Source organism: Homarus americanus, unplaced genomic scaffold (assembly GCF_018991925.1).
Source record: "Homarus americanus isolate GMGI-L3 unplaced genomic scaffold, GMGI_Hamer_2.0 scaffold50924, whole genome shotgun sequence".
Taxonomy (NCBI): Eukaryota; Metazoa; Arthropoda; class Malacostraca; order Decapoda; family Nephropidae; genus Homarus; species Homarus americanus.
In genome coordinates this window covers 3,863,584-3,890,485 of record NW_024718094.1, presented here as the reverse complement: position 1 = coordinate 3,890,485, position 26,902 = coordinate 3,863,584, and the positions used below count along the sequence as shown (strand labels likewise).

The 26,902-nt window shown below is 36.5% G+C and overlaps 1 protein-coding gene across 11 annotated transcripts in view; it reads right to left on the bottom strand.

The window, feature by feature from the left end:
- Nucleotides 1-26,902, bottom strand: part of LOC121859130 (serine/threonine-protein kinase 10-like) — an 86,172-nt gene that overhangs the window by 21,280 nt on the left and 37,990 nt on the right. For 8 of the 11 annotated variants that reach the window (XM_042355839.1, XM_042355838.1, XM_042355841.1 and 5 more), the window contains exons 10-22: nt 22,860-22,935; nt 19,813-19,856; nt 18,138-19,194; nt 15,224-15,559; nt 12,912-13,050; nt 10,275-10,725; nt 8,984-9,198; nt 5,822-6,089; nt 5,011-5,238; nt 4,030-4,179; nt 3,098-3,199; nt 2,474-2,668; nt 208-291 (exon numbers count right to left, since the gene is read on the bottom strand). In XM_042355839.1, coding sequence (XP_042211773.1) covers nt 208-291; nt 2,474-2,668; nt 3,098-3,199; nt 4,030-4,179; nt 5,011-5,238; nt 5,822-6,089; nt 8,984-9,198; nt 10,275-10,725; nt 12,912-13,050; nt 15,224-15,559; nt 18,138-19,194; nt 19,813-19,856; nt 22,860-22,935 — 3,345 coding nt within the window. Of the gene's footprint in view, nt 1-207; nt 292-2,473; nt 2,669-3,097; nt 3,200-4,029; nt 4,180-5,010; nt 5,239-5,821; nt 6,090-8,983; nt 9,199-10,274; nt 10,726-12,911; nt 13,051-15,223; nt 15,560-18,137; nt 19,195-19,812; nt 19,857-22,859; nt 22,936-24,316; nt 24,423-26,902 lie in introns of those variants that run through there. The other 3 variants (XM_042355848.1, XM_042355847.1, XM_042355840.1) reach the window with 3 other exon arrangements.

Sequence of the window (26,902 nt, the reverse complement as noted above, 5' to 3'; positions counted from 1 at the left end):
AATAACCCGGAATTGATAGAATTTTTCCGGAAAAATTCCGAGCCAATTTCAATTCCGGGTATTGTAGAGTTATAGCTAAAGGGGATTATGGCTAATGGAGATATTACTGTAATAATAAATTTAACTGTTTCCATAGCAATCAAGCGTAACCAATCCAAACATAAAAAAAAAAAAATAAATAAATAAAATAAAATAAAAAACCCTCACCTGCTGTCTCTTAATAAGCTCTTCCTCCATGTGCTGGTTAACCCGTTTCACTTGCTCCAGTTCCTTATCATGGCGAAGAAGCATCTAATAAAGAAATAACAAATTTAGACATTACAATTTAAATATTCACATATACTGTACCTCTAAGGGCATGGAAGCTGTTACCTATTTGAGGTCTGACATCTCCCCCCCCCCTAAGCTTTAAGCTATGGGTATAGGGCTGGTAACTCCAATATCAAAGAAAAATAGCGTGTTTGAACATCCATGGATGTAATCTGGACATTAGAGTGACTGAAACTTTGAGGCAAAAAAAGGGAAATGCATGTCCTTGTTTTCTGTGAAATTAAACTAAAGGTGCAGAGGAGAAGCAAGTTTAGGACACGTGATGGGAGTAAAAGTTGGAAGAGTCTACAAGGTTAAGATCTAAAGCAGGAGTGGTTGTGTTGTTAAATGATAAAATGTGAAGAAGTTATAGAATTCAAGGGGGTTTGACTCAAAATATTTAAGATAAGACTAAATGTAAGGAGTGAAAGGTGGGTCAAAATGAATACATACGCATCAAGGAATGAGAAGAGGGAGGGGGGGGGTGAAAGACATGAATAACTGCAATGAAAACTTTATTGCGAGATATATTATGTAGTGATCCTAAAATCCCAGCTTACAACTGAATATAGATCAGTGACTCAGTTACAGTCCTTGGTCTACAAGACTGAAATGAAAACTCCAGGTGTGGTTCCTTGATGTTTGTGACTCATGCTAAATTAAACAAGTCCAGTTACTAACTCAATTCAGAAAAAAGTTAATTATTTATTTATTTCTGACCACAGCCACAGGCCATAGAAGGAGCATCAGTTACATAAATACTGATGACTGAGGAATCTTACTACAAGAAGTGCTTTGAGATGAACATGTGTTCAGTTGTAGCTCATCAACTCAGGATTACCCTACTTCAGTTTCCAGCCTGTTCAAGCATTCCAAAGAGAGGTGGAACAGATTGTGAGACATCTGATTTATGTTTAATTAAAAAAAAAATTATGATCAATCCTTCACATTTAATCCATGTATTATATATCTTGGGTAACTCATTACCCATTGCCAGTATAATCAGGGAGAATAGAAGTAACAAAACCTCCAATTGATAGCACAGAATGCTCCCTTATAAAGGGCAGTAGTGCAGTACCAACCAGTACATTGAAGGTCTGCATCCTACATGCCCCTCTTTGTGCACAGAATCTGTTAAGAAGGTATCAGGTGGTGAATGTTCACACCTCCAGCCTAGATCCTGGAAGCTTAGATTGATGTGAGGGAAATGCAACACAAGATAGTTACTGAAGATATCATGGCGAAGAAAATTCACTCTAGGATCACTGTTGGGCCACATCAGAGTAATCCCTTTATAACAATATGTAATACATGCCCATGTTTTAGACACGTTGCATAAAAACAACCATGACCACGCTGAGAGGGTGGGGAGGGAGAGTGAGCACCATTGTCAGTATCACTGTCCTCACCGCTGGCCACCTCAACAAACTCGACATCATCTGGGTCTGTTTCCTCCCCATCATTGTCTTCGTTACCCGTATCAATGTCACTCAAATCAAGCAACTTTTGATGACTAGCACTGTCTAGGGTATAGAAGAGCAAAGTTGATCACAAGAAGTCAAAGGACATGCATCCATCTTGACAACAGGTGGGTAACTGGACCACTAGACTTCAGACAAAGATTACGTGTGAGTTGAGTTGTCAAGTAATTAAATATTCTATACAAAGTACTTTGTCCCATCCGGAAATTTAAACTATGCCGTGAAAATTAAGGACATAGAAGAACGTCACCCAGGCTTTAAGGGTTAACAGAGTAAAATGAATGCTCAGATGGCAAAGAGAACAGAAAAGTGGCAAACATCCAGATTTTAAGAATAATGGTAAATAAATAAAAAAAGGAATGGAAAGAGTTATGAATATGAAGGTAAAGGTACAGAGGACAAACAAAATTACCGGTAATGAGAGTGTCTGTCAGTGGAATATCCTTCCAGGATAAAATAGCTACAACCCTTTAAAATGGTTTGGGATAACTACATACTCAACAATCCCAAGGATAGATCCATCATAATATATTTGTACATGTACATGAAAAAAATAATATTCAATTCAGTCTACTTCTACAGTCATGATTCAGTCCTATCTTAAGTTTAATCACTTTATATAATTTATCATAGCTGCACTGTGCATGATTACAGAAATACTTAATAAGGAATAATGTTAAAACCTGGTGTCTCTGGAGGAAGAAAATATCTTTGAGTTGTCTCTTGGACAGTTGGTGCTTCTCATGTAAGTGGCGTTCTTCCATTTCCCAGAGTGCAGATTCTCTTGATCTTAAAAACTGGTGTTTTTGCTGAAGGAACTGCCGCTCCAGTAGGGCAATTCTTTCACGATGGTCGTCACCTAAACGTTTCAAGGATACCTGAATCGGGAAAAAAAGTAAAATTAAGAAAAAACAAAACCTATTCATCAATCAATCTATTTTCATGAATTATAACCATGTCAATTTCAGTACAGTACTTGTAACAGGGTAGCACCAGTAGTATTTTCCCTGTACATAAATAATCCAACTTTTCTTCTTCAAATACAATTTGTACTTTCTATCATATACAGTATATATATTCCCACTACACTTACTCTTTTGCATCTTATTCTCTTAATCACATGTTTAATACTTTTGTAGAAACTCCCAAAATATAATGACAGATCTATATGCAGCAATACAGGTATCATCTTTAGCTACATGTAATCACTAATTTATCAAATTCCTCCAATAATATTTCTATTAAGATCTTCACAATCCTGTGAATAAGATTTTATGGTGTAACCCACGGGAAAAACTCATCTTTACCTCATGGGTTTCATGCAACTTCTCAAGGAAAGACTTTTCTCTCTCACTCTGATCAACATCCAAACGTTCCTTATGAGATTTGAAGGCTTCCTTTCGCTTATCCTGTAAGTTGAATGAAAAAAAAATATCATTACCAGCATTTACACTTAAGACTTTGTTTTTATTTGTAAAATCATTAACTATTTAGCAAGTCATTAATTACATTTGATAAATATCTATTGTACTAATTTACACTTGATACAAATTTTGATGTGGATGAAAGAGTCTTATCATTAACATTTGGAGACTAAGGATTATAGAAGGAAGAAAAACAATGAAAAGTAACATCTTTGACATCCCTAATACATAATAATGAAGATGTAAATAGTACCAAGAAAAAGAAATACACTTTATACTCCATTATTTATTTTTATTGCACATGCATGTAAATCCAGCTGTAGCAAAACACACAGTTGACAGTGGAAATATACATCTAGGATTAAGAAGTTTACTCTCCTAGACTTACTGTATTAAGTGCACCACCACAAGGTTTCATGAGGATATAGTTCCAAAAACTCACAAAATAATAAGACACGACGAACATGCATATTTGTTTATATCTATCGATAGCATCTGTTTTGTACGCGTCCAAACTACAGCATTAGCACATACAGAAGCCAAATAGAATATCAAAAGTGGTGTCCCCATAGAGAAGGGGTTAATTAACAAAAAACAATAGTTTTGCATGAAAAGTTTGAGCAACTGAATGTTGGGCTCCAGCATGTACCACAGTTTTTATACTGTACAGTACATGCTTACAAACTTGAATGGACGAGCGAATGAAACAGTGAATGTTAAGCCTTACTTGGAGGGGGGGGGGAGGTAAATTAATTAAATAGTACTTCTATAGAGTCTGTGCTATGCAATTCACTTATCACGAATGAAAAACTTACTTTGGGCAGAAGATCAACCTCTTGTTTCAAGAGTTTGAGTTCTGTCTTGAGGGACTCGCGGAAAGCCTTCAGTTCACGTTCTTGTTCAGCTCTTATCTTTTTGCTGGCATTCTTCAATTCAACCTCTTGCAGAGCTTCTGCTTTCTCCACCTGATTAAAGGAACAAAAACCAAAGTATAAACCCCAGCTAAATCAAACAGGAGATAATAGGAGCAATAATCACTACCAAGAATAGGTAAATTTACAATTTGAAACAAAACTACATTTAAGGATACATTAACTGTTACCGCAAGCAGTAATGAGTAGGATGACCCATAAACAAATATTATGCTAGGCTGTAAGTCATGTCATGTTTATTGGGCGTGCCTGCCTGTATTTACAGTGTTGAGATGGTGGAGAAGGAGAGACACGGAGGAGGTTGGTGTGTTGGGTGGTAGTAAGGTAAGCTTGTTTGCGTATAAACACCTGATGCAGCAAAGTTGGCCAGCCAGGGCTGGGTATGTGATGCCAGGCAGGGCACTGCCACTGTAGCTATCCCCATCAAAGAGTCAACACCTAACCTGTTTCTCTTGAGACTTTCAACACGTAAGTTTTAACTTGTACTTAAGTTTACACAGGTAGACTTTGTCCATTGCATCGGTTATCATTGTGACAACATGGAAATATGGCAAATTAAGTAGTCATTATAAGTGTTAAGATTAGACTAATTACATAGCTATGAGTGTCATGTGAATATATATTGGATTACACATTTATGTATGATTGCCTATGTATGATTTATTACTTGAAATTCTAAGAATGAATTGTATTCAACAAATTTGACCGAATTATAACGTTCGAGTTCAACGTGATGGGTCTGATTATCCCTTAAATACTCAGAAGGCATTTACATTAACTATGTTTCTATTTAAAAATGAATTCTAAATTTCCTTTTAATTTTTAAGCTCCGACATTTAATTTTAAGGAAATCAATGTAAATACCTGCTGTTTTTGTTGTCTGTTCAGAGCTTCTATTTCAGTATCATATCCTCGTAGCAGTTGTTGCCTCTCTAGGTCAAACTTCTTTTCCTGTTCTGCTTTGGCAAAATTGGCCTTAACAGCCAATTCCTGGAACTGCTTCTGCTCAATTTTTTGAAGGATCTTAAGCTCTCGCAGCTCTTGCTTTCTTGAAAAGTGGCCAGTGCCCATTCCCTCATCTTCATAAAAGACCTACAGTACAACACAAGAATAACACAAATTAATTATCAAGAACATAATATTCTAAGAGTAATAAATTTAAATCCTAACATAATTACTGTAAACCAATAATTCTGCAGCCAAGTGAGAGAAAATTATTATTTTTTTTTTGCTCAAAGGTATTTAATCAATGTACTGACCATAATTCACAATGCCAATGGCAAAATACATGGTCAAATTTGTATTTAAGCCCTTACACAGCCCTCACTTTAATATTCCAATTTTTGTCTGCCCCTACACACTTCACTTCGCTGTACTGTATGTTGTTAATTTTTTCCAATAAAAGAAGCAATATGACTGAGTAACGAATACTCATATAAAACAACTGAAAAAATATAAATGCTATAAAGATGACAGATTGAAATCTATGAATATTATTAAGTAATTTAAGCTGCAAACTGCTCAAAATGATTACTCAAGATTTCAATGTAGCTAATTTCATTTACTTACTTAGACTATCATTCTTCTTAGTGGGACAGTTAAAAAGACAGTAATCATTTTAGTCTTAATTTGAACACAGCAATATACAATATAAAAAGGATGTAGAAATAATCACCTGTCTTGTAGTAACAACTACACCATCAACAACAAACTTTCGGGTACGTTTTCTGGTCTTCTTTCGCAAGGCTAACAAATCATTTTCTTGTTTGGTGGCCCTTGCATTCCTTCCTTCTCTGTTTTTCTCTAATGGTTGGATGGTGACATCAGAAAGGTCGGCCTGTTGTGGTCTTCGAAGTACAACCTCGTCCAAACTCTCATCATCCCTCTCTCTATGTCTGTTCTCCCTCTCCGAGCTGGTCGTACTTACATTATCCCACTCAGATCTATGGAAAGGGTTATTGATTGAGTATAAATGGAGAGCTGAAATGACAAATGCTGGAAGAGGAGGAGTTGGGGATAAAATCAGAAGTAGCTCAATAAATTACTGTATTTTACGGCTCAAAAACTCGGCCTGCATCCAATAAATGAAGTTGCAGTCTCCTGTAGGATAATGAGTCCCCCAATTGGTGTCTTCAGTTGGTTAAATTCTACCTAACCCAACTCCAGAATTAAAAATATGTAATTGCTTACTTAAACACATTATTAATTAATCAAAAAGGTAATTATTGTAAATATAAAAGCTGGATTCATTACTACTGTACTGATGATGATAACCTGAGATGATTAACTCTCAAGCCCCGGGTTAGGGGTGCTGCTGGCTGGAACGTCACCCGGGACCTAAGGGTTAACACCCATATGGCAGACAGCCAACTCTTCAGAGGTAGTTAAGCAGTAACCATTTCTGAACTTTTACAAGCAGTACTACAAGCTATCTAATAATGTCATACCTGCAACAATTATTTTTAAACCTGCAAATACTCGATACAAATGAAGATTTACGGATAACTTTCTTTCACATTTGCATCTGTTAATATCGCTAGTGGTATTGTAGCCAAGTTAGACTCATCACTGTAACCAGCATTCTACTAGGCCAAGATGTACTGTGAGGTGTTATGGTTTTTTTTTCAACTCGAACTTTCGGGTAGATATAGGTAACGTTCTTCATTTATTTTTACTCAGTTACATGCACACACCATCCTGCATACATACTGTGAAAAAGGTAAAAGAAATAATTGACATAAGGGCAAACACACAAAGGGAATTTAATTTCTTTCATTTTTTGCACACGAGTTAGCTGGCTCAGTGAGGGAGCAGGAGGAGGGCGCAGAGTGTAAGGGGTGGGGAGTGTTGCTAAGGAGTCGGCTCAGGTGTAACTTACTTATTGGTATTATTTTTATTATTCCTCACATTTACTGGTACTGTATATATTATTTTAAGAAAACTATGGCTACAGGAGGAAAATACACAAAGTTTTTTTTCCTAAATACTCCCTGCTGAAATAGTTGGGGTGCATCTTATATGCTGTAAAATATGGTACCTAAAACAGAGGCAGTAAGTAGAAGTGAAAGGTTGTGATATTACATATGAGACGCCAAGTGCAACAAGGAACCAAGCGGCACGCCCCCAAAATTGAGTTACAGTACTATCTGTACTCCCCAACCTTTTCTCTATCTGCAGAAACACAAACTGTCGCCATAGCACAATATTTATAAGGCTGAGAGCCATATTAGTGAAGGTAGGTAAAAGTGCCTCTACAGTACTGTACGTGATCTGCGCCTCGAGGCGGACTGAGGGAGACAAGGGGACAAGTGCCTGCGGCCCCCAATCATAGCCTCTCTCGCTCATAGCGACTCATTATTTTCTGGTTTCTTAGCTAATGGGAGTCCATGTTTCTACAAAAATGTCATAAGAATCCTATGTAACAACACTTGAACCTTTCTTTATTTTCCAACTGGCAGACAGGAGGGAGTGAGAGGCATTAGGAGAAAAATAAACAAAACACAGAGAAGGGAGGGCAAGGAGGGTGGGAGTGAGGGCTGGTGGGTGGTAATACTGGTAATACAAGTCAGTTTTTACTGTAATTTTTCTAATATTTAAGACTTAAGTACCTGCATTTTTTTATTATACTTCTTGGTGCTTGGCCCTTGGTCAAAATATTGGTAATACCTGGTATTGTTTGCTTTTATACAAACAGTACAGTGACCTTTGACTTTTTGGTGTGGTCTTAATACATTACTGCTTCCATGTAATGAAAATTATACCTCAACAATGCATATTAATGAAACTGCGTATTAACGATAAAAACAATTAAGTTTTTAGTATAGACAATCTTTTCAATTAATATGACTTTAGTATCAGGCAAAACTAGCTTTAAGAGCTCTACACACTGCCACTTCATTGGTTCAAAAGTTACGTCATATTTGTATTTTTCCAAACTTTAAGAGAGCTTTTCTCGATTGTGATTTTTCGCGCACTCGGTGCCTCATATCTAAAAAGAAAACTCAACATGTATGTAAGCTAATACAGTATACAAAGGCGATCGTTTCAAAGAAAAAAATATGGGGCTGGATCAGCAGTTATAGAGATTTAAAAGTTAAAATGACAACACCACAGGAAAATGACTGCTCTAAGTTACATCAACAGGTTTCATGCTTGTTATTAATAATAAGTTATACCTAAAATGGATTACCTGTATAGATCTTGAAATCCCATTTTAAACTGTGCAAGGATTGGAAAATTGATGTATAGCCTGAGAGGTCTATGGGTCACAAGCACCCAACTTGTTGACCGACACTTAAATTTGAGATAAGAAACCCACTTCAGAGCTTAGAAGGGAGCTGAGCATTGAGAGCATTGGTGAGGTTTTGCATAGAAGTAGGCTGACATGGTTTGGGAATATGGAGAGAATGAAGAATAAATTGGCTAATAAATATATGAGTTTGTGGAGGAGAGAAGAACTAGGGGTAGGCCAAGAGAGGTTGTGAGAAATTATCTGTGGGATAAACACCTATTGAGAGAAGTTGCAAGAAACCATGCAGCATAGAGGTGCCATCATGTAATCATGACTAACCAACACATAAGTGGAAAATGGCTATAAAAGGAGAATGATAATGATAACTGGGGAGAAATAACATTGCTTAAAAGTCAAGGAATGCAGCCCCGCTCTTACCAAATTTTTTCGCAATTTTAATTTGCGCACTTTTCTCCAATACTGTACAAAAATATTTGTACACAGTTTCTCCCAAACAATTTAACCCTTTTACTTCACATATACAAACCTGTGTATTTATTTCTTAGATGATAACTCTAACAATTAAAATCAATTTGTAACTCTTACCTCTCCAGTCTGTGAGCATCTTTCCCAATGCCATTTGGCAATATTTTTGTTACTGGAGAATTAGCAACTGGGGTGCTTTGCTGTGAGTAGTCTGTCTGATGTGATGGGGTTGAAACTGTAGACCCAGCAGAGACCCCGGATTCAACAGACACTTCACTTCCTATCGTTAACTCTCTAACTAGTGCAGGTTTGTTGGCAGAGCTCTCCTTTGCAGTCTGTAAGGAAAATTAATAATTAATAAAAAAATTTAAAAAATAGGTCTGTTACAAAAATTTTCTTTCAACCTTTCATATGGGCTGAAGTAAAAGCAAAAACTTAAGCTAGAAAATTATTGTGATGACAGCAACAATGGCACTGATACCAGGAAGGTGATAATAATTCTTCATTCCCTAACAAAACATAAGAGCTAAAAATAATATTCACTCACAAAACATAAGAACTATAAATAATATTCAACCAGTCTGCATAATGAATAAAATTATGACAGCAGAAATTCTTAGAAAACTTAAATAACAACAACAATGAAGGCCAGCTCCATTACTTTATTTAGGGGTTCATGAATCAATGCAGTTAACCAGTCCTGCACAGTCCCATTGATTGGATCCACATCTAAATTATACCCACAAGGATAAATTGCAACCAAAGATCCATTTCAGAATTGAAACTGCAATAACAAGGCTTGAACCAATAACGGCACTCTAAGCACAAGGTCTAAAACCGCACCAATACTCAATTATTTATATCCCATAACATTTTTGTATATATTTATACTCTGGCATGTATATGTTATGTTATATAAGACTCTTATACCTCACAATACAAGTTTCATTTCATGTAATGTAAAATTTTAAATAACTGCCTTTGTATATTATTACAATGGGCAAGTCTGAATAGATTTCTCATTACCGTATCAATTACTACATACAAATATAAGGCACTATGCTTAAGAAGCTCACAAAGTAGTATATAATTTAATGTTCTGAAACCAGAACACAAGAACAAAGTCAGTCCTATAGGAGCGATAGCTCAAATAATGATTGGTTGTTGACTTGCTGACAACATACCTCAACAGACCTGGCAGTCTAGGAGGAGCCCATTGCAGCACAATAGTCCATTCTGAGTTTGTTACTTGAGTTATATATTAAAAAACAAACAAAAAATAAATAGTATGGACTAATGGCACACAGACATGCAAAACTAGCACCTAATATACAAGCCAGTGATACTATTACAGTACAGTATACTTCTCCACAGTTAAATTCAAATTTGTGATACAACTAATTTCTCCTACCTTTGATTCATTGTTTTCAGAGTGATCAAACACTTCATCATCATCTACATCTGTTGCACTAACAGTTGTACCCTCTATCAAGAGTGACATGGTGGGTCGGTTCTCTTCCTCAGCTGAACTCACAGACCTTCCAGTTGAAGTTGTTCCTCCACTGAGATTAGAAATATTAGAGATATTGGAAGAGGTTTCCAGATGACCTTGGTGATCTTGCTCACTCTGTACTGGTGATCTGGTAGTTGTGGTTTTCTGATCAACAGGTGCTGGGGGCGGTGTTTTTGATGAAACAAGTGAGTCCTTCTGGGAAGATGGAGTATCCTTACTTGAACTAGCTGCTTCTGATAAGTCATCTACAGCTACAACAGAGATGTGCGTTGTGTCATTTGCAGACAGAACTGAAGGGGGGATTTCTTCCACCTGTGCGGTTTCCTCTAGTGTGATTTCATAACGTGACCTATTTAAAGAAAAATTTAAGGAAAAAGAAATGTAAGAACTTGTTAAGTCAGTGTAGTAAAATACCTCTTAATTTGTATTTCATAATACAGTAGTGGTACTGTAAAATATCATAAGATATACCGTATTTTACAGGATATAAGACACACTTTTTTGTCTGAAAAATGGCTAAAAAATAATCGTGTGTCCTATATGTGAAGTTGAGATCTCCCGTAAGTTAATGAATCCCCCAGTCGCTGTCTCCAGTGAGCTAAATTCTACCGAACCCAACTCCAGAATTAAGAATAGGTTATTGCTTACTTAAACACATTATTATTTTTTCAAGTAATTAAAATATAATTATTGTAAATTAAAGGTTCGATTTATAACTACTGTACTGATGATGATAACCTCAGACACCCTACTCATCAGAAGTAGCTAAGCAGTAATCATTTCTTAACTCTTACAAGCATTACAATCCATTAATGCTATACCTGCAACATTTATTTTTCAATCTACAAATACCTGATATAATTGAAGATTTACAGATCACTTTCTTTTCACATTTGCATCTGTTAACATCACTGGCGGCATCGTGGCCAGGTTAGACTCGTCACTGTAACCAGCAGGCTACTGGGCCAAGCTGTGAGGTGTTATGGTTGTTTTACAACTAGTATTTTTGGATAGATATACATAACTTTCTTCATTTATTTTTACTCAGTTATATGGACAGACCATCCTGCATACATATTGTGAAAAAGTGAAAGAAATAATTGTCCTAAGGGCAAACACATAAAGGGAATATACATTTCTTTGCACATGAGTTAGCTGGCTCAGTGGGGGAGTGGTGGAGGTAGCGTCTCCGTTGCTGTGATGAACAGGGAGTACAGATGTACAGTAGGGTCGGGATATACAGCGACTTTATATAAAGGCTTTTTATACCGCGGCTACCAAAATTATCAACATTTTCCTATATAGAGCGTTAATTTTTTTTCCCCCGAGGATAATCAGGCAGGAAATATTTCAAATATATCACTACTATCAAAATTATCAAAATTTTCCAATATATAGCGATAAATTTATTTACAGTAGACTCACAACTTACGTGGAGTTGTGTTCCTGGGACCTCACATAAAGCCAAAAACCGTATAAAGTCAGAAACACTCCTAAAAATTCCCTAAATAGCCCCAAAAATACGAGTTGTATTTTTTTTCTCTTGTATAAAATATATGATGTCTATATTCAAATTATTCGCTATCTTGTAAGAATTCAAGCAATGCAATTTACAGTATATAGTGCTAACTTTAGTCTGTGACATTTTATAAGAACAAAACTTTAAGCCTAAAAAACAGTCACTCTTAGGAGAAGAGTTGATTTATTATGACAGCTGGGTTGGAGCCAGACAAGGTTACCTGGTGGTATTTATTTATCTGTCATATAGGGGAGTTTAAGTTTTTCTCTTATAAAATGTTAATGAATTGGCTTAAGAGAATATAATTAACATTGCTGGAATTCTTGTAAGATGGTGATTAATTTGAATATAAACATGTTATACTTCACAATAGACAAAAAAAAATTTAGTGCTAATGAGTACAGTCAAAATTTTTTATCTCTTGTGCAAATTATATGATGTACATATTCAAATTATTCGATGTCTTTCAAGGATTCCAGCAAAGCAATTTATATTCTGCTAACTTTAGACTGCCATTTTATGTCATGTTTAGTCACTTATTGGCCTTCACAACCTAACCCTATTTTCCCCATTGATTACATGTAATTATATTTTGCGATTTAGTATATAGTGAACATCCTTGGACCCTATCTTGCTATACATCCCGACCTGACTGTATATGCAAATTGCAACTGTGTTAAACTTTCCTTTGCCTTTTATTTACTGATTTTGCAATAATACAGTAGTTTTGTTGTAACTTATTTATTGATATTACTTTTATTTATTCCTCACATTTACTGGTAGTTACTGTATATATTATTTTAAGAAAACTGTGACTACAGGAGGAAAATACACAAAATTTTTCCCTAAATACTCCCTGCTAAAATGGAGGGGGGTTGCATCTATATGACCATGCGTCTTATATGCCATAAAATACGGTACTCCTCTGCAATGTTGTCAATTCTAATTTTATTATGATAGAGAAATATTCCTTTAGTGATCTGTGTCCCAAATAATACTGTTTCAAAACTACTTACTTTGAGGCAGCGTTGGGGTCTGGCTGTGTGTCCATCCCATCGTGAAGTATGGAGGAATTGCTTATTACAACTTCACTTTCATCTAGCTTATGACCATCATTGGGAATTACCTGGACTTCTGTGATTCCTTCATCCTTATCTGTTTGCAGGATTATTTGTACCACATTAACCAACATCTACGCAAAAAAATATAAATCCATCTACAGGTATTTAACTTTCCTGTATTACTTCTACTGAACAGCAAGCCAACTTATAAAAGATCATCCACTAAACTGCTCACTTCCAAAAAATTTAAGACATCCCACAGACCCACACAAATAAATTATATTCTTATTTACTTAAAAAAATTTCTTTGGTCATTCCTTTTAAATACGTATACTATTTTTTTTCTTTTACGCCCTTCCTCAAATAAAGCAAGGCAGCAAGAATCAAAAGCAAATATACACATATATAATCTCTTCATTTGTTGTCATTCACTTATTCTTACTGCGACAACTGATGTGTTGTGCTATGGTACTCCCCTTCCACAATAAAGTCGAACAATATGTCCGGTTTACCCATCGCTTCACTATGTGTCAGCATCAACATGTCCTTCCCCATAAACCACCTAGTGCTCATTCATGCACACTGCTGCTTAATGTACAGTATCTCTATCCCCCTCACTTCCAGAGCATCCTTCATCTCATACTGTATGTGCTTCTCTCTCCCTCCTCCCATCCATCTCTCAATTATACTGTACACTCTTTGACCAATATTTCACTTCCTATTCTCTTAATCCATCTCTGCCATCTGAGCTAACTCTGGTAAGCTGTTTGATACCTTCTTCATTTCCATCTCTCTTAATTTACTGTCTGTATTTCAAATTATCTGCATACTGCTCTCAAGCACATCATAATTTTTTTTCTCTTTATGACCAACCAAACACCAACGTAATATTGTTGGTTCGGTGATTCCCCCGATTTCTCCATCTTGATTTCCTTGGACACAGCTTTCTCTTCATCCATTTCTCAATATATCTATTACTCTCCATCCAAACAGGGTCATTCAATTTATCATTAATGATAGTTCCACACTCACATACAGTACTTGAAACACATCATTTCCACAATTCTGCCTCCAATCAAATTTAATTTATTTCTCCCTGCCTCCCTTCTTTGCTTATTTTCATCATTTTTTTTTATATATTCACCATCTTTCTCCTTATACACATGACTAAACACATGAACAACATTCACCATCTTTCTCTTCATAAGCACAAACCTAAACACATTAATTACTCATAACACTTTTCATCAGAATTACCCACCAGCACACTGTCATCTGCAAAAAGAAACTGATCCTGCTCCCCTTTACATTGCATTTCCCTATTTGAAAAACCCGCCCCCTCTCCAATACTCTTGCTTCCCCATCCATATCCTCCCCCCCCCCAAAGAAACCATTGCCATGTTACTAACCATCAATACAGTCCTACTTTTCATTTGGATTCAGTTTCTCTTTTCTTATCACACTCTTGTTACATATTTCTCTCTTTCTACAAAACCTCCTCCATTTCCTATCCATCGACTCTTTTATCACTACCTTTATCAAATCCCGAAAATATGCCCAACTGAACCCTCTCTATTCTTCCCCTAAAACAGTCTCTCTCTTTGTGAAAATTTCCATTTGCTTTCCCTGATCTACTTAACAAGTAAATTCCTCTATAACGTTTGCATTCATTCTTATCACTTTTCCCGTTACGTAGCTAAACTATATGGTATTCATTCTTTATGCAATATTTCCTCTGTCAAGTATCACCTATATACTGTATTCTTGTCACTTATTCTATGACTTTTCCAACTTCTTTCCCTATAATTTCCACAGCACGTCCCTATTCTGTATTCCTGGTGACTTTCCATTCTTGAGCTTACTCAAAAGCCTTTCTCACCTCCTCCCTGAATTATTTTTCTCCTTTAACAATACTGTAGTTCTTTTCACGTCTCTTCAGTAAACATGATATACAGTATCTCTCTATCATCCATAATTACATGTAGCATCTGCTCAAAATATTCTCCCTATTTTACTTGCTCTCTTTTCTGCAATATATACTGCACTCTTTTTAATTATTAACTGCTGTTTCCATTTGGAGAAGATGCAATACAAATTAACATGCATAAAATTAAAGTATGTACACACTCTACTTAAAATCCTCATATACAAGCTATTGCTATTAAGAAAATACTTTGGCAGTTGGATCCCAGTTCAAAGCTGGTCACAATGTTCATGGCTAAAATGCACACATGTTTGCAAGGTGTATTACAGAATAACCGACTAACCTTTTGCACTAGAGTCAGGTGCCTTCACTTGGTCAGCAGCCACCACTTGGTCTGACAGGACTACTGTGTCCAATTTCTTCTCTTTCTCTGGAGTTAGTATCACTGAAGTACTTGCAAGAGTGACATTAGAATCTTCCCCATCCTCCTGGGAACTCTTACTGGAAACTGTGTCTCCAACACTGGCAATTGCTGACTCTAAGATCTGCACTGCCTGTTCCTCAGCCTCAGATAAGGATGGGGAAGTGGATGTTGGTGGATGAGAGATGGAATCTTGCACTTCGGGGGAAGATGGAGTCTCCACTTCATCTTTTGAGTTTTTATCAACAATGGCAGGACCTATACATAGGAATACATATTACAGCAATCTATAAATACAGTTTTAAACTTGTATTACTCAGTCTAAGATATTTCATATCCTTATTCTCAAGGTTCTCATGCAGATTTTTTTCATGCAACAGCTATAAGCATTAGCCATCGTAAGTGAGCAAAATAATTGCACTTATGGAAGGATTCAAAAGCAATAAGTTATATTACACGAGGCAAGTTAGAAACTTAAAAGTTAATATAAGTAATAATTCAATCTTTTGTTGGTTACTGTCAAAGAGGAAACCACCTTTATTTTAAGGAATATCTTAATTATTCTCAAATAACCTGGACAGGCCAAAAGTTAAGTGAAATGAAAGATGATATTAAAGATTTAATATGAAAGAAAACTAACTTTGAAATTAGTAGGAAAATTTATCATAAAGACACCTGTTATTCTTATTCAAAGAAATACTTACTAATAAATACAAAAAAGAAATACTGCATTTCATGCAATTTATATACAGTTTTTAATCAATGTCCCCCCCCCCCCCTTGTAGATAATTCCAATTCTAATCAAGCAAGAACAATGTAAAATGATAAAAGTTCTACACCATCTTCATTTCTGAGAAGATCGTCTAGAAAACAGATAAATTCTATAAAAAATAATCAATTAATCAATCAGTTGAGTCACCATCCTCATGTCTCAAGGGTTAGTGACTCTACTAATCCTTCAAGATTTTGTGTTTTTCCGGGGATCCAATTTTTTTTTTAATTCATCCATCCCAGTTTCTGTCTTCCCCTGGCCCTCCTACCCTACAGTTAGTTAATAATGGTGGTATATATACCATTACCCCCTTGTCCCTAATGATAAATTACCAATATTCCTCCCATTGTTCTAGCCAGCCCTTGTATTGTATTTTTTTATCGCCACATTTCAAAAGCCTCAAAGCTCCTGGTGTTTACTTAGGGTCAATTCTTCTGACCCATACAACAGTACAGTAATCACTACATTATATTTCAGCAGTCTTTTTATCAAACTAAACTAAAATTTACATATTGCACACTGCTAATACCGTACTGTACTGTACTGGCTACTTTTCACCTATGTATTTATACACATATTTCTTCACCTAAGACCTAACTACACAATAAGAATATATAGAGGTAAGTTTATCTTATAAACAAGTTTGGTATGCCATTACAGTACCTCTCAAAATGTATCCATATTCCATCTTATTTTTGTATATAAAATAATGTGCATTAAAAATTCTTAACAGGCGAGGCCTCATGTTAGCGAGAGAATGGTCTGAATTTCACTCTTGCAAGCCCTTTCCTACCTAGAGTTGGGTGGTCAGAATCACAAACAACAAAAACTCTCCAGTATTCTTACTTATTTCTTTTGACAAAATATAAAAGGGATTGGATTGCCAGCCCCACACTCAGAGGCTATCTGCACCAGGGATAAATGGTGCACTAGTGAAGGGGACTGTACATATTCCTAGGGAGAAAATTCAAGGGAAAGAGAGTAAATCTAACTCCCACTCACAAGATACTGTTCTAATCATAGACAGAACATAACCCTGATATTCAGCATCCCAGTGATTTGTGTGGCCACTGTAATATGAGTCATTGAACTCTAGTTCATAATACTGTACATGGCATGACCAACTTATTACCTGGTGATTAAGGATTCTTTACTCCATCCCAATATGCAAAAAAATAGAACACAATGAACGTGAAGCATCTACTGATAATGGCTGCCATCCCTACAGTTAACTTTCACTGCTGATGTTTGCTATTGAAAGATTAACAGTAAGACAATATTTCTTTCCCATAGCTTGTGTCTCATATAACTGAGAAACATGAACATTCAAATCCTTAAAGTTCATATGAAACAGATAAAAACTCTTGCAATATTTGCAACAAAATCTTAAAACTTAAGACTGCATGGCTAGAGAGTGTCTAATATCAATTAAAATAATAGCTAACTGTCCATAAGGTCAGCACCAGAGCAGCATGTCTGTGTTATAGAGAGGGTAATATTTAAATGAGGGAGTTGATTAGATTTATGTTGTTTTACTCAATGACAACAAATGAATGGTTATGAATGTCTCAGGTGATGCTCACAATAAAACTCTTAAACATTCTCCTTCTTACCTACTGGATATTCATTAGTAAGAAGGTGAAGGATAGCTAATCCTCAAATGTAAAAAGTTTTAGGTCTCAATCACAAGCTGGACCATGGAGCCTGGGGTTACAACCTCTCTTCCTGATGGCTATACTGTACAATGTTGCAAGATCCTGACCTAGCATAAGGTATAAAATAATGAAGAAACTGCAAGGAAAATGCCTAGTGCAACTTCAATCAAGACCATAGAGCAAGCAAAATTGAGTGCTAAACTATAAAGATCAAGACAGTGCACTGAAGAATGAAGAATAGACACACATCTCAGTGAGCAATATCACTATACAGTGCAATTCAAAATACTAAAGCAAACTTTTATATATTATCCAATGTGCAAACCAAGTATAGTATAGATGTTTTGTAGCTCATGCATTTACCAAGCAAATGCATGCAATTCAAATGGTGAAAAGATAACTGGCTCACCAGAATATGTGACTACACTCTCTTTTTTCACAGGGGGCTGGCCTTGTGAAGGTTCTGGGGGAGTTGGGGTGGGAGTGCGAACAATTACAGTAGCATCACTTCCTATAGATGCAATTACCGCCTCCGACGAACTGGGGGATAACGATGCAGAAGCTGGTCTCACCGGTACTGCTGGAGGTTCTGGTTCATTAGTAGCTTGACCAGACATATGAGTTACTTGTGACTGAGGAGAAACAACAGTTGATGAATCTGGAGTGGACAATGCCACAGTTGTTACAGGAGACACTGGAGGTGAAGTTGAAACAAGAGTTTTAAGTTCAGTATCATCAACAACTAAAGTTGTTGCTTTCCTTGTCTCTTCTTCATCTAGATCTACTACTACTTTAAGACTGACTGATGTCTCAGCAATTTGGGGGTTTTCCACTTCATTTGGCTGGGCTCTTGTTATGACTTCTGCAACATTTTGTGCATAAGAAGGCATATTTTTGCCTTCCTCTACTGATACACTAATACTTGCTTGGTTTGTATCAACAACATCTACATTAGATTTATTCTTTGGCTCTTGGGTGTCAGACTCTATCTTGGGCTTCTCATCAACTTCCATTCTTTCATCTAATATGCTCTTTTCAGCTTTCTCAGAAGAATGAGGCACACTTGACTGTTTTTCACTTTCTTCCTTTTCACTAGGGACGGAAGGAAGATTTTCTGTGCATGGAATGTCTGTTTTGGAGATTGTTGGTGACTGTTTCTCCTTAAGCACCGGACTTTCAGAAATGGATACAGGCTTGGGTGCCGGGCCCTTCCCTGAGGGTGTGCTGGTAACTTGCTTACTTGCATTACTGCTGGGTGGGGAGCTAACACCTGACTCACCTACTAGGTCATCAGAGGGCACATCCACAGGTGAAGGAGCTCTAGGTTTAGAGGGGGTGGTGCTAGCTGGGACAGCGGGTGCAGGGCCCTTCTTAGAGGGTGTAGAGGAAACACTAGCTGGGCTGCCACTAACAGGGGGAGGAGGGGCAGGTCCCTTTCGCCGCTCACCTGAGTCTGGCGCCACCACCTGAAAACATTATCCATTGTTATAGCTCCAATAAATGTCTTTTAAATAAGATAAATTATAAAATAAAAGGTAAAGCAGCGATGTTCAGTAAACTGTACCCATCTTTAAAAGCATGGAGAAAATGAAAATAACTACAATATGTTTGTAAACATGTCTCTACCTACATTAACTTTTAACTGGACACCCCACAAAGGAGTTTAAGGAAGGCAGATCCAATTAATTCAGTAAAGTATGAACCACCATAAGTAACTCATTTACTCCCTTTCCACATATTTTTTACTTAAGTTTTTTAAACATTTCCTTCAATTTGCAATTATTCATATGACTTACAATTTTTTTTTTCTGCTAGATAAATAGGAAGACTGTTGAGGAAACACAGCAATGGGAAAGTATGAACACAAAGAGAACAGGACCACTACTGACACCATGATCACTAAAGTGGCACAAACATTACTGACATGAATATCTGATGAACATGAATATAGAAGTAGTAGAAACACAATGAACAATGAAAATATTTAGCAACAAGAAAACTTTAGAAACAATTGCTAAAGGAAACCCATGCACCCCGGTAACACTAGAGATGCATGTTAAAAAGATCACTATTAAGAAACTTACCTCATTTTCATCTTTTCCGGGACTGGGAGGTTTATTTTCTTTACCTAGAGGAGATATAATATATATATTTATATGGTATCTCTAGAATGGTTGAAGATTAGTAACTGAAATGTTTTGAAATTTCTATACATGTGGTAACTATACTAAGAATAGGAATTCACACATGGACTAAGTGTCAAAAGATGTTGGAGCAATACTTTTCAATCTTTTTAAAATTAAAATATCTGTTCTCACTTAACCTAGAGTAACCGGTTTATATAGAATCCTTCACAAACTATTTTCTAAAAAAAGTCAGACCTTCAACTGTTGAAACATGCGAGTCTTAAGTCAGAGGAATAAAACACAGAAATTAACATAATAAGTACAGGTACAATATGGCACCTCTAATAAGGGGCTTAGGGTCATATCAGCTCCTTGGACCAAAGATGTCCAAGAAAAGAAAAAGAAATACAAGCCATAAAAAGTCTCTGATAGGGAAAAAGTGTATTAAATAGACCAACTTTATTTCCATAGTACAGTACTGTACAGGCATCCCCCGCGTTACGGAAGCTCGGGTTACGGAATTTCGCTCTTACGGAATTTGTAAATTACGACCATTAATTTCGCGTTACGGCCTGTAAATCCGCCCTTACGGAAATTGGGGTAAATTTTAACAATTAAAAAAAAAATCACTATATAAAATTCAATTTTTTTGTTAAAAATTATAATTTGTTTGGTGTGGATTTCTTGGTGTTTGCTACCGCCAAGCGTAACGTCGCCACGAGGAGTCAGTCCATTGCTTACATCCAGTGTGGGCGCATTTTTCAAGCCCCAGGTTTAACTTTTACAAACATACAGTACAGTGCATTACCATTATTCAAGATGACTGGAAAGAGGCCATCAAGTGAAAGTGACCGCAGTAGTGCAAGAAGAAGCCGCAAAGGCATTACATTGGATATTAAACTTGACGTTTTAAGAAGGATTGATGCTGGAGAAAAACTTAGCCAGATTGCAAAAACATTAGGTCTTGCTACTTCAACAGCGGGAACAATCCGTGATAATAAGGACAAAATTAGGTCAAGTGCTCAAGCTGCTACTCCATTAACTGCTCGAACCTTGTATTTTCATCGAAGTGATGTGATGCTGAATATGGAACGACTCCTGAGTGTCTGGAATGAAGATCAGACTAAACGCAATGTGCCACTAAACACTATGGTTATTCAACAGAAAGCCATAAGTTTATATAATGATTTGCAGGAAGAGGAAGGAGCATCTTCTGAGGTTAAACCTTTTCTGGCTAGTAAAGGCTGGTTTGAAAGGTTTAAGAAGCGCCTTAATTTACACAACATAAAAATGAGAGGTGAAGCTGCCAGTGCTTATACAGATTCAGCTAATAAATATCCTGCTGAGCTGAAGAAAATTATTGATGAAGGAGGTTACACACCAGAACAAGTGTACAATGTAGATGAAACTGGGCTTTTCTGGAAGCACATGCCTGCTAGAACTTTTATTTCCACTGAAGAAAAATCAGCACCAGGCTTTAAAGCATCCAAAGATCGTTTAACACTTCTGCTGGGAGGAAATGCTTCAGGTGATATGAAATTAAAGCCCCTACCTGTGTATCACTCAGAAAATCCAAGGACTCTCAAGGGCATTCCAATAAGAAGGTTTGGATGACTATGACCCTTTTCCAAGACTGGTTCACTAACTATTTTTGCCCTGCTGTAGAAAGATATAATGCCAGGCATAACATATCTAATAAAGCATTGCTCCTCTTAGACAATGCACCAAGCCACCCAGTAAATTTAAATGATCTTTCTGATAATGTGAGAGTGGAGTACATCCCCAAGAACACAACTTCCTTGCTCCAGCCAATGGATCAAGGTGTGATAGCTAACTTTAAGGCATATTATCTTAGGAAAACTTTTTTGCAGCTCATAAAAGCAATTGATGGGGAGGATAAACCTACAATTAGGGACTTCTGGAAAAAGTTCAACATCTTGGATGCTGTGGATAATATAGCCGAGTCATGGGATGAAGTGAAAACCTCAGCTATGAATGGTTCATGTAAAAACATATGGCCAGAGTGTGTCCATGAAATCCAAGGTTTTTCACAAGCTGAAAGTCTACAGAAAGTTTAACAAGACATTGTGACGCTTGCAAATAATGTAGGCTTTGAAGAAGTCGTGGAAAATGATGTGGTTGAGTTGCTAGAGTCCCATAGAGAAGATTTGACTAATGAAGATCTGATGATGCTGGAACAAGAGCGAGCTGCAGGACAAGAAGAGGATATAGAATCTCCACCCACCCCACTTCAGTTGACAAAAAAGGATATGTCTAAAGCGTTTGCACTAATAGAGGAAGGTCTGCAAATCTTTGCTGATAACGACCCCAATCAAGATTGCAAGAGCAGTTAACAATGCTCTCAGTTCCTACACTGAGCTGTACAAGGAGAAGGTGCGCCGAAACGTCAAACAACTTTGGATGAGTTATTCAGAAAAAAGGTGAAAGCAGATGAAGAAGCAGATGATGATTTATAGGGCAGGGCAGAAGAGAGTAGTGCCCCTCCCTCTTCCTCCCAATAACTTCCTTCGCACCACCAATCCTCACGCAGTAGTCAACATCTTTTGTGGTAAGTACAGTACAATATTTTTATTTATTCCAACTGTATTTCTCTTCATATTACATGTGTATCATGAATTATTTAATGTACTGTATTCTATGTGTTTATAAATGTTTATTTTCATTCATAAAAGTGCTTGAATTACGTTTTCGGGGCCTAAAAAAATTCCGTAGGAACGCATCTCCAGTTTTATAATGGAAGTCAATGAGAAACTAGGTTTCGCGTTACGGAATTTCGCGATACGGTCATTTTTCCAGGAATGGAACCCTTCCGCAACGCGGGGGATGCCTGTATTCTAAAGTGAAACATATCTCACACAGTATTTGCATGAATAAATGGCAGCAAATGGAATTTTTTTATATCTCATGATTCCAGCCACCCTAGACCAAAGTGGGAAATGATTCGCATTAATTACAAAACAAAAACATCAACATGATGAACTTACTGATGGCGTTGGGGGTTACAGAGAAGGTATCTTCATGACTAGGATCATCTTCACTAATCCGGGAAAAGCGCTGATCCTGGAACATCCAGGAAACATGAGGAAGGAACACTATTACAGTACAGATATTATAAAGCTAAGAACTTGATTGGACACTTCATTTATAATCAAAAAGTGGTCAAAATGGGAATTTTTAAAGCACCTGCAAAATACTGAGCATCTTTAAACAAAATGAATAGATAAAATAAATTATTAACCTAAGCTCATTTCTTTATACATGTACTGTACTGGGGTACTCCTGTTGAAAAATCCATTCTCACTGTCAACACTCTATCAACCAAAGACCAATAACAGTATTATTAAATATTTACTCTAAAGAAACATGAACAAGTATTAAGGTGAATGAATAAAAAGTAAGCCAATGCAGGGGAGAAAGTTATAAAGTAGTCAACCAGAAGAACTCATATCACTCATCCTCAAGACCATAAACAACCTTCAAGCTGTATTTCTTATATAAAAATCAAACAATAATAATGATAATGATGATATTTTTAGCACCAATAACAATAATAAAATAACCCTAACTTTACTCAAAACTGGCATATCAAATTGCAACCAAAAGGACGATTATAAGAGTGAAGAGTCATCGGCCGTAGTTGCATGCTAAGGCACCACTCTCAAATACAGCTATTATGGTATATACAGTTAAGTTTTGCTAGAAGCCTTCTGAGCAGCCTTGTCTGAAATACTTTTAAAATTACAATTGAAATACAAGTAGCGTGAGTCTACCATACAATTAAATAATTGTACATGCATAAACCCCAAATACTCAGTTCTTCTGGATCCATATCAACATTTTCTAATTCACTATAATATATCAATCTTTACAAAACCTGATTAATATTTACCTCAGTGAAATATTACAGTACTAAACAAATGACAAATACCACATTCATGAAGGGATACAACAGATTCAGATGAAGTGAGTATCAGTGTAAAATGGAAACAACAAATTGTACTCTACATAATGGAAACATGCAAACAACTTATATAAGAGGAAAATAGAGAAATAGCTACAAACATTAAAAGCAAAGAGAATTTGGAGGTTTGTAAATAACTTCAAAGGTGAAGGTGTACACCAGTGCTCAAAACTAATCAAAATAAATTTAAGTGACCTGACAAAGCTGGACTTCCAATGCACAAGTTGGATATGTACTGTACAGTATGTCAGGAAAATCATTTTAAATTAAATTCCAATCAAACGCATTTGAATTAATTTACGAATTATATTACAAAGAAGGTGAGAGAATGGTGACTCTCGTGATCCAGCCATATTAAAGCAACGGGTAACCTCAAATACCCCCAAAATAAATGTATTTCAGATATTTCTTGTGAAAAATGTTCAGTTGTCCAACTGTGTAGGGAAGCTCCCAGCTAAGACTGTACTTATTATGACATACCTCTGGCAGCAAGGCCAGGTCCATTGGGGGGCACTCAGTGGAGTCAAGAGAGGGGGCAATGTAAATAGGACCAGCCACTAGACTCAAGATAATGGCAAAAGACTACAGTATGATCAGCTATGGACAACACTAGGCCTCACAAAAACAATTATATATATATATATATATATATATATATATATATATATATATATATATATATATATATATATATATATATATATATATATATATATATATATATATATATATATATATATATATACTATATATATAACTCCTTGAATGACTATAAGAAGAAGAAATTCTCTTTAACTGATCTTTGAAAAGATTAATAACAAATGTGAGCTCTTATTATACTGATCATATTATGAACTAGTTACTGTATGTGATGAATAATTATTTTTCTATTCATACACAATAACCTATTAGTGTTAAAATACTCCTGTAATTCTTGTATTACTTACTATTTCTTTATAAACTGTATGTATTCTATACCCGTTCTTTAAATAGCTACAATACAAGAAATAATGAAGAAAAAAATTAATCTAGATTCTACTGAGCACATAGTAACATCTTTAATATTAGGATGCTAACCTAATTCTATATCGTTAATCAATATATACTGTACAATTATAAGATTTCATCAAGGTAATTTACGGACTAAAATAATTGTTAACTACAATACTGTACCATATTGGCTTTTGTGTAGTAAATTTTGCTGAATGAATTTTTGGAGCAATCTAATATTAGATATCATGAAAGTAACAACATCAAAAACTCACTTCAATTAGGGTATACAGAGAACATCTACCTACAGGAATGAAAAGGTAATGAAGTGTTCATGTACTAACAATGAGGACTCAGGGACCAGTGTACAGTGCTACACTACAACTGTTATGCCCATTCACATCATAAAACAAAGAACAATTTTCTAGTTATAAAATCTCAAAGTCCTATATCATTACAGATTATCAATTTTCATAAGCCCCACCCTAACTACCAACACAGTTATCTCCTTTACTGTAAATGTGAAGCAGAGTTGAGTTAAGTAGTGGAGTGAGGCAAGCATTCATCTTCCATCCATCAAAACTATGTTTATTACTATACAATATGTTAAGTTTTACTTCACTTGAGAGTCTTTTACACACCATCTGTATTAATCTAAATGAATTTATCGTATATGAAATTAAAGATAAAGAGAAGTTACCAGCACTATGTCAATCAAAAATTCCTCCACATGGCACCCATCCCCCAAATAAGCATTAGAAGTACAGTATAGTATTTTAATAAGAAATCATTGAAAATTTTAAATTACTATATACAGTACCCTGCATAGAACAGTTTACAGGCACTCCCCGTGTTATGAAAACTCAGGTTACAGAATTTGGAAATTATGATCCAAAAATTCGTGATACAGAAAAAACGTCCTGAACTTCAGAGACCAAAAATTTATTTAACTTCTCGGTGATCCGATACCACGTCATTTAGCGTCGTCACGAACTACTTTCTACAACGCATCACCCGCTCTTGTCTGGCCGCGCTACACTCTCTCGGCTCGGTGCACTGCCCTCACTCGCAGAACGTCACAGCGTCCCCAAGCAACGCCAAGCCAGTCACTGTTACTACTTCACATCATTCGAGCGTGCATTAGTGTTTTTGCTCTAAAACTGTACTCTAACCATTCGAAATGGCTTCCAAGCGCCCATCAAGTGCTACTGATGCTAGTGTAGTGAAGAGGCAATGTAAGGCCATTACCCTGGCTACGAAAATGGATGTATTAACCAGATTTGAAAAAGGGGAACGTGCTGTGGACATAGCCGCTGTGCTTGGTTTAACCCCCACAATGGTGCGTACTATCTGGACCAACGCTGACAAGACTAAGGTTAGTGCTGGAGGTGGTTCTTCTCTGAGTGCTACTAAGACGATTCATACTAGAAGCACTGTGACAGAGAAGGTAGAAAAGATGCTGGCAATGTGGATAAAGGACCAGAATCAACGCAATGCCCCTGTGAGCCTTATGGTTATCCAGCATAAGGTCAGATCCCTGTTTGACAACTTAAAGGCAGAAGAGGGTGAAGGATCGAAGGAAGAGACCTTTACGGCCAGCCAAGGAAGGTTTCAACGATTTAAGCGTCGTTATAACTTCCACAATATTAAGATGACTGGTGAAGCTGCCAGTTCAGATACGGTTGCTGCCGAGACATTCCCGCCGGAATTCAGACGGATTATCCAGCAAGGAGGCTACTCACCGAAGCAAGTCTTCAATGTGGACGAGACTAGTCTCTTTAGGAAGAGGATGCCGGAGAGGCCCTATATCTCCAAGGAAGAGAAAAGAGCACCAGGTTTTAAAGTAGCAAAAGATCATTTGACGCTGCTGCTTGGCGCGAACACTGCCGGTGACTTCAAGCTGAAGCCAATGCTCATTTCTCTCGCTGCTAACCCACGGGCCCTGAAAGGTTACTCTAAGGATCACCTTCCTGTCATTTACAAGGCAAACAAAAAGGCATGGATAACCGGCGTCACATTTAGCCAGTGGTTAAACGTGTACACCGTCCCTGCACTGAAGGAATACTGTGCCAATGA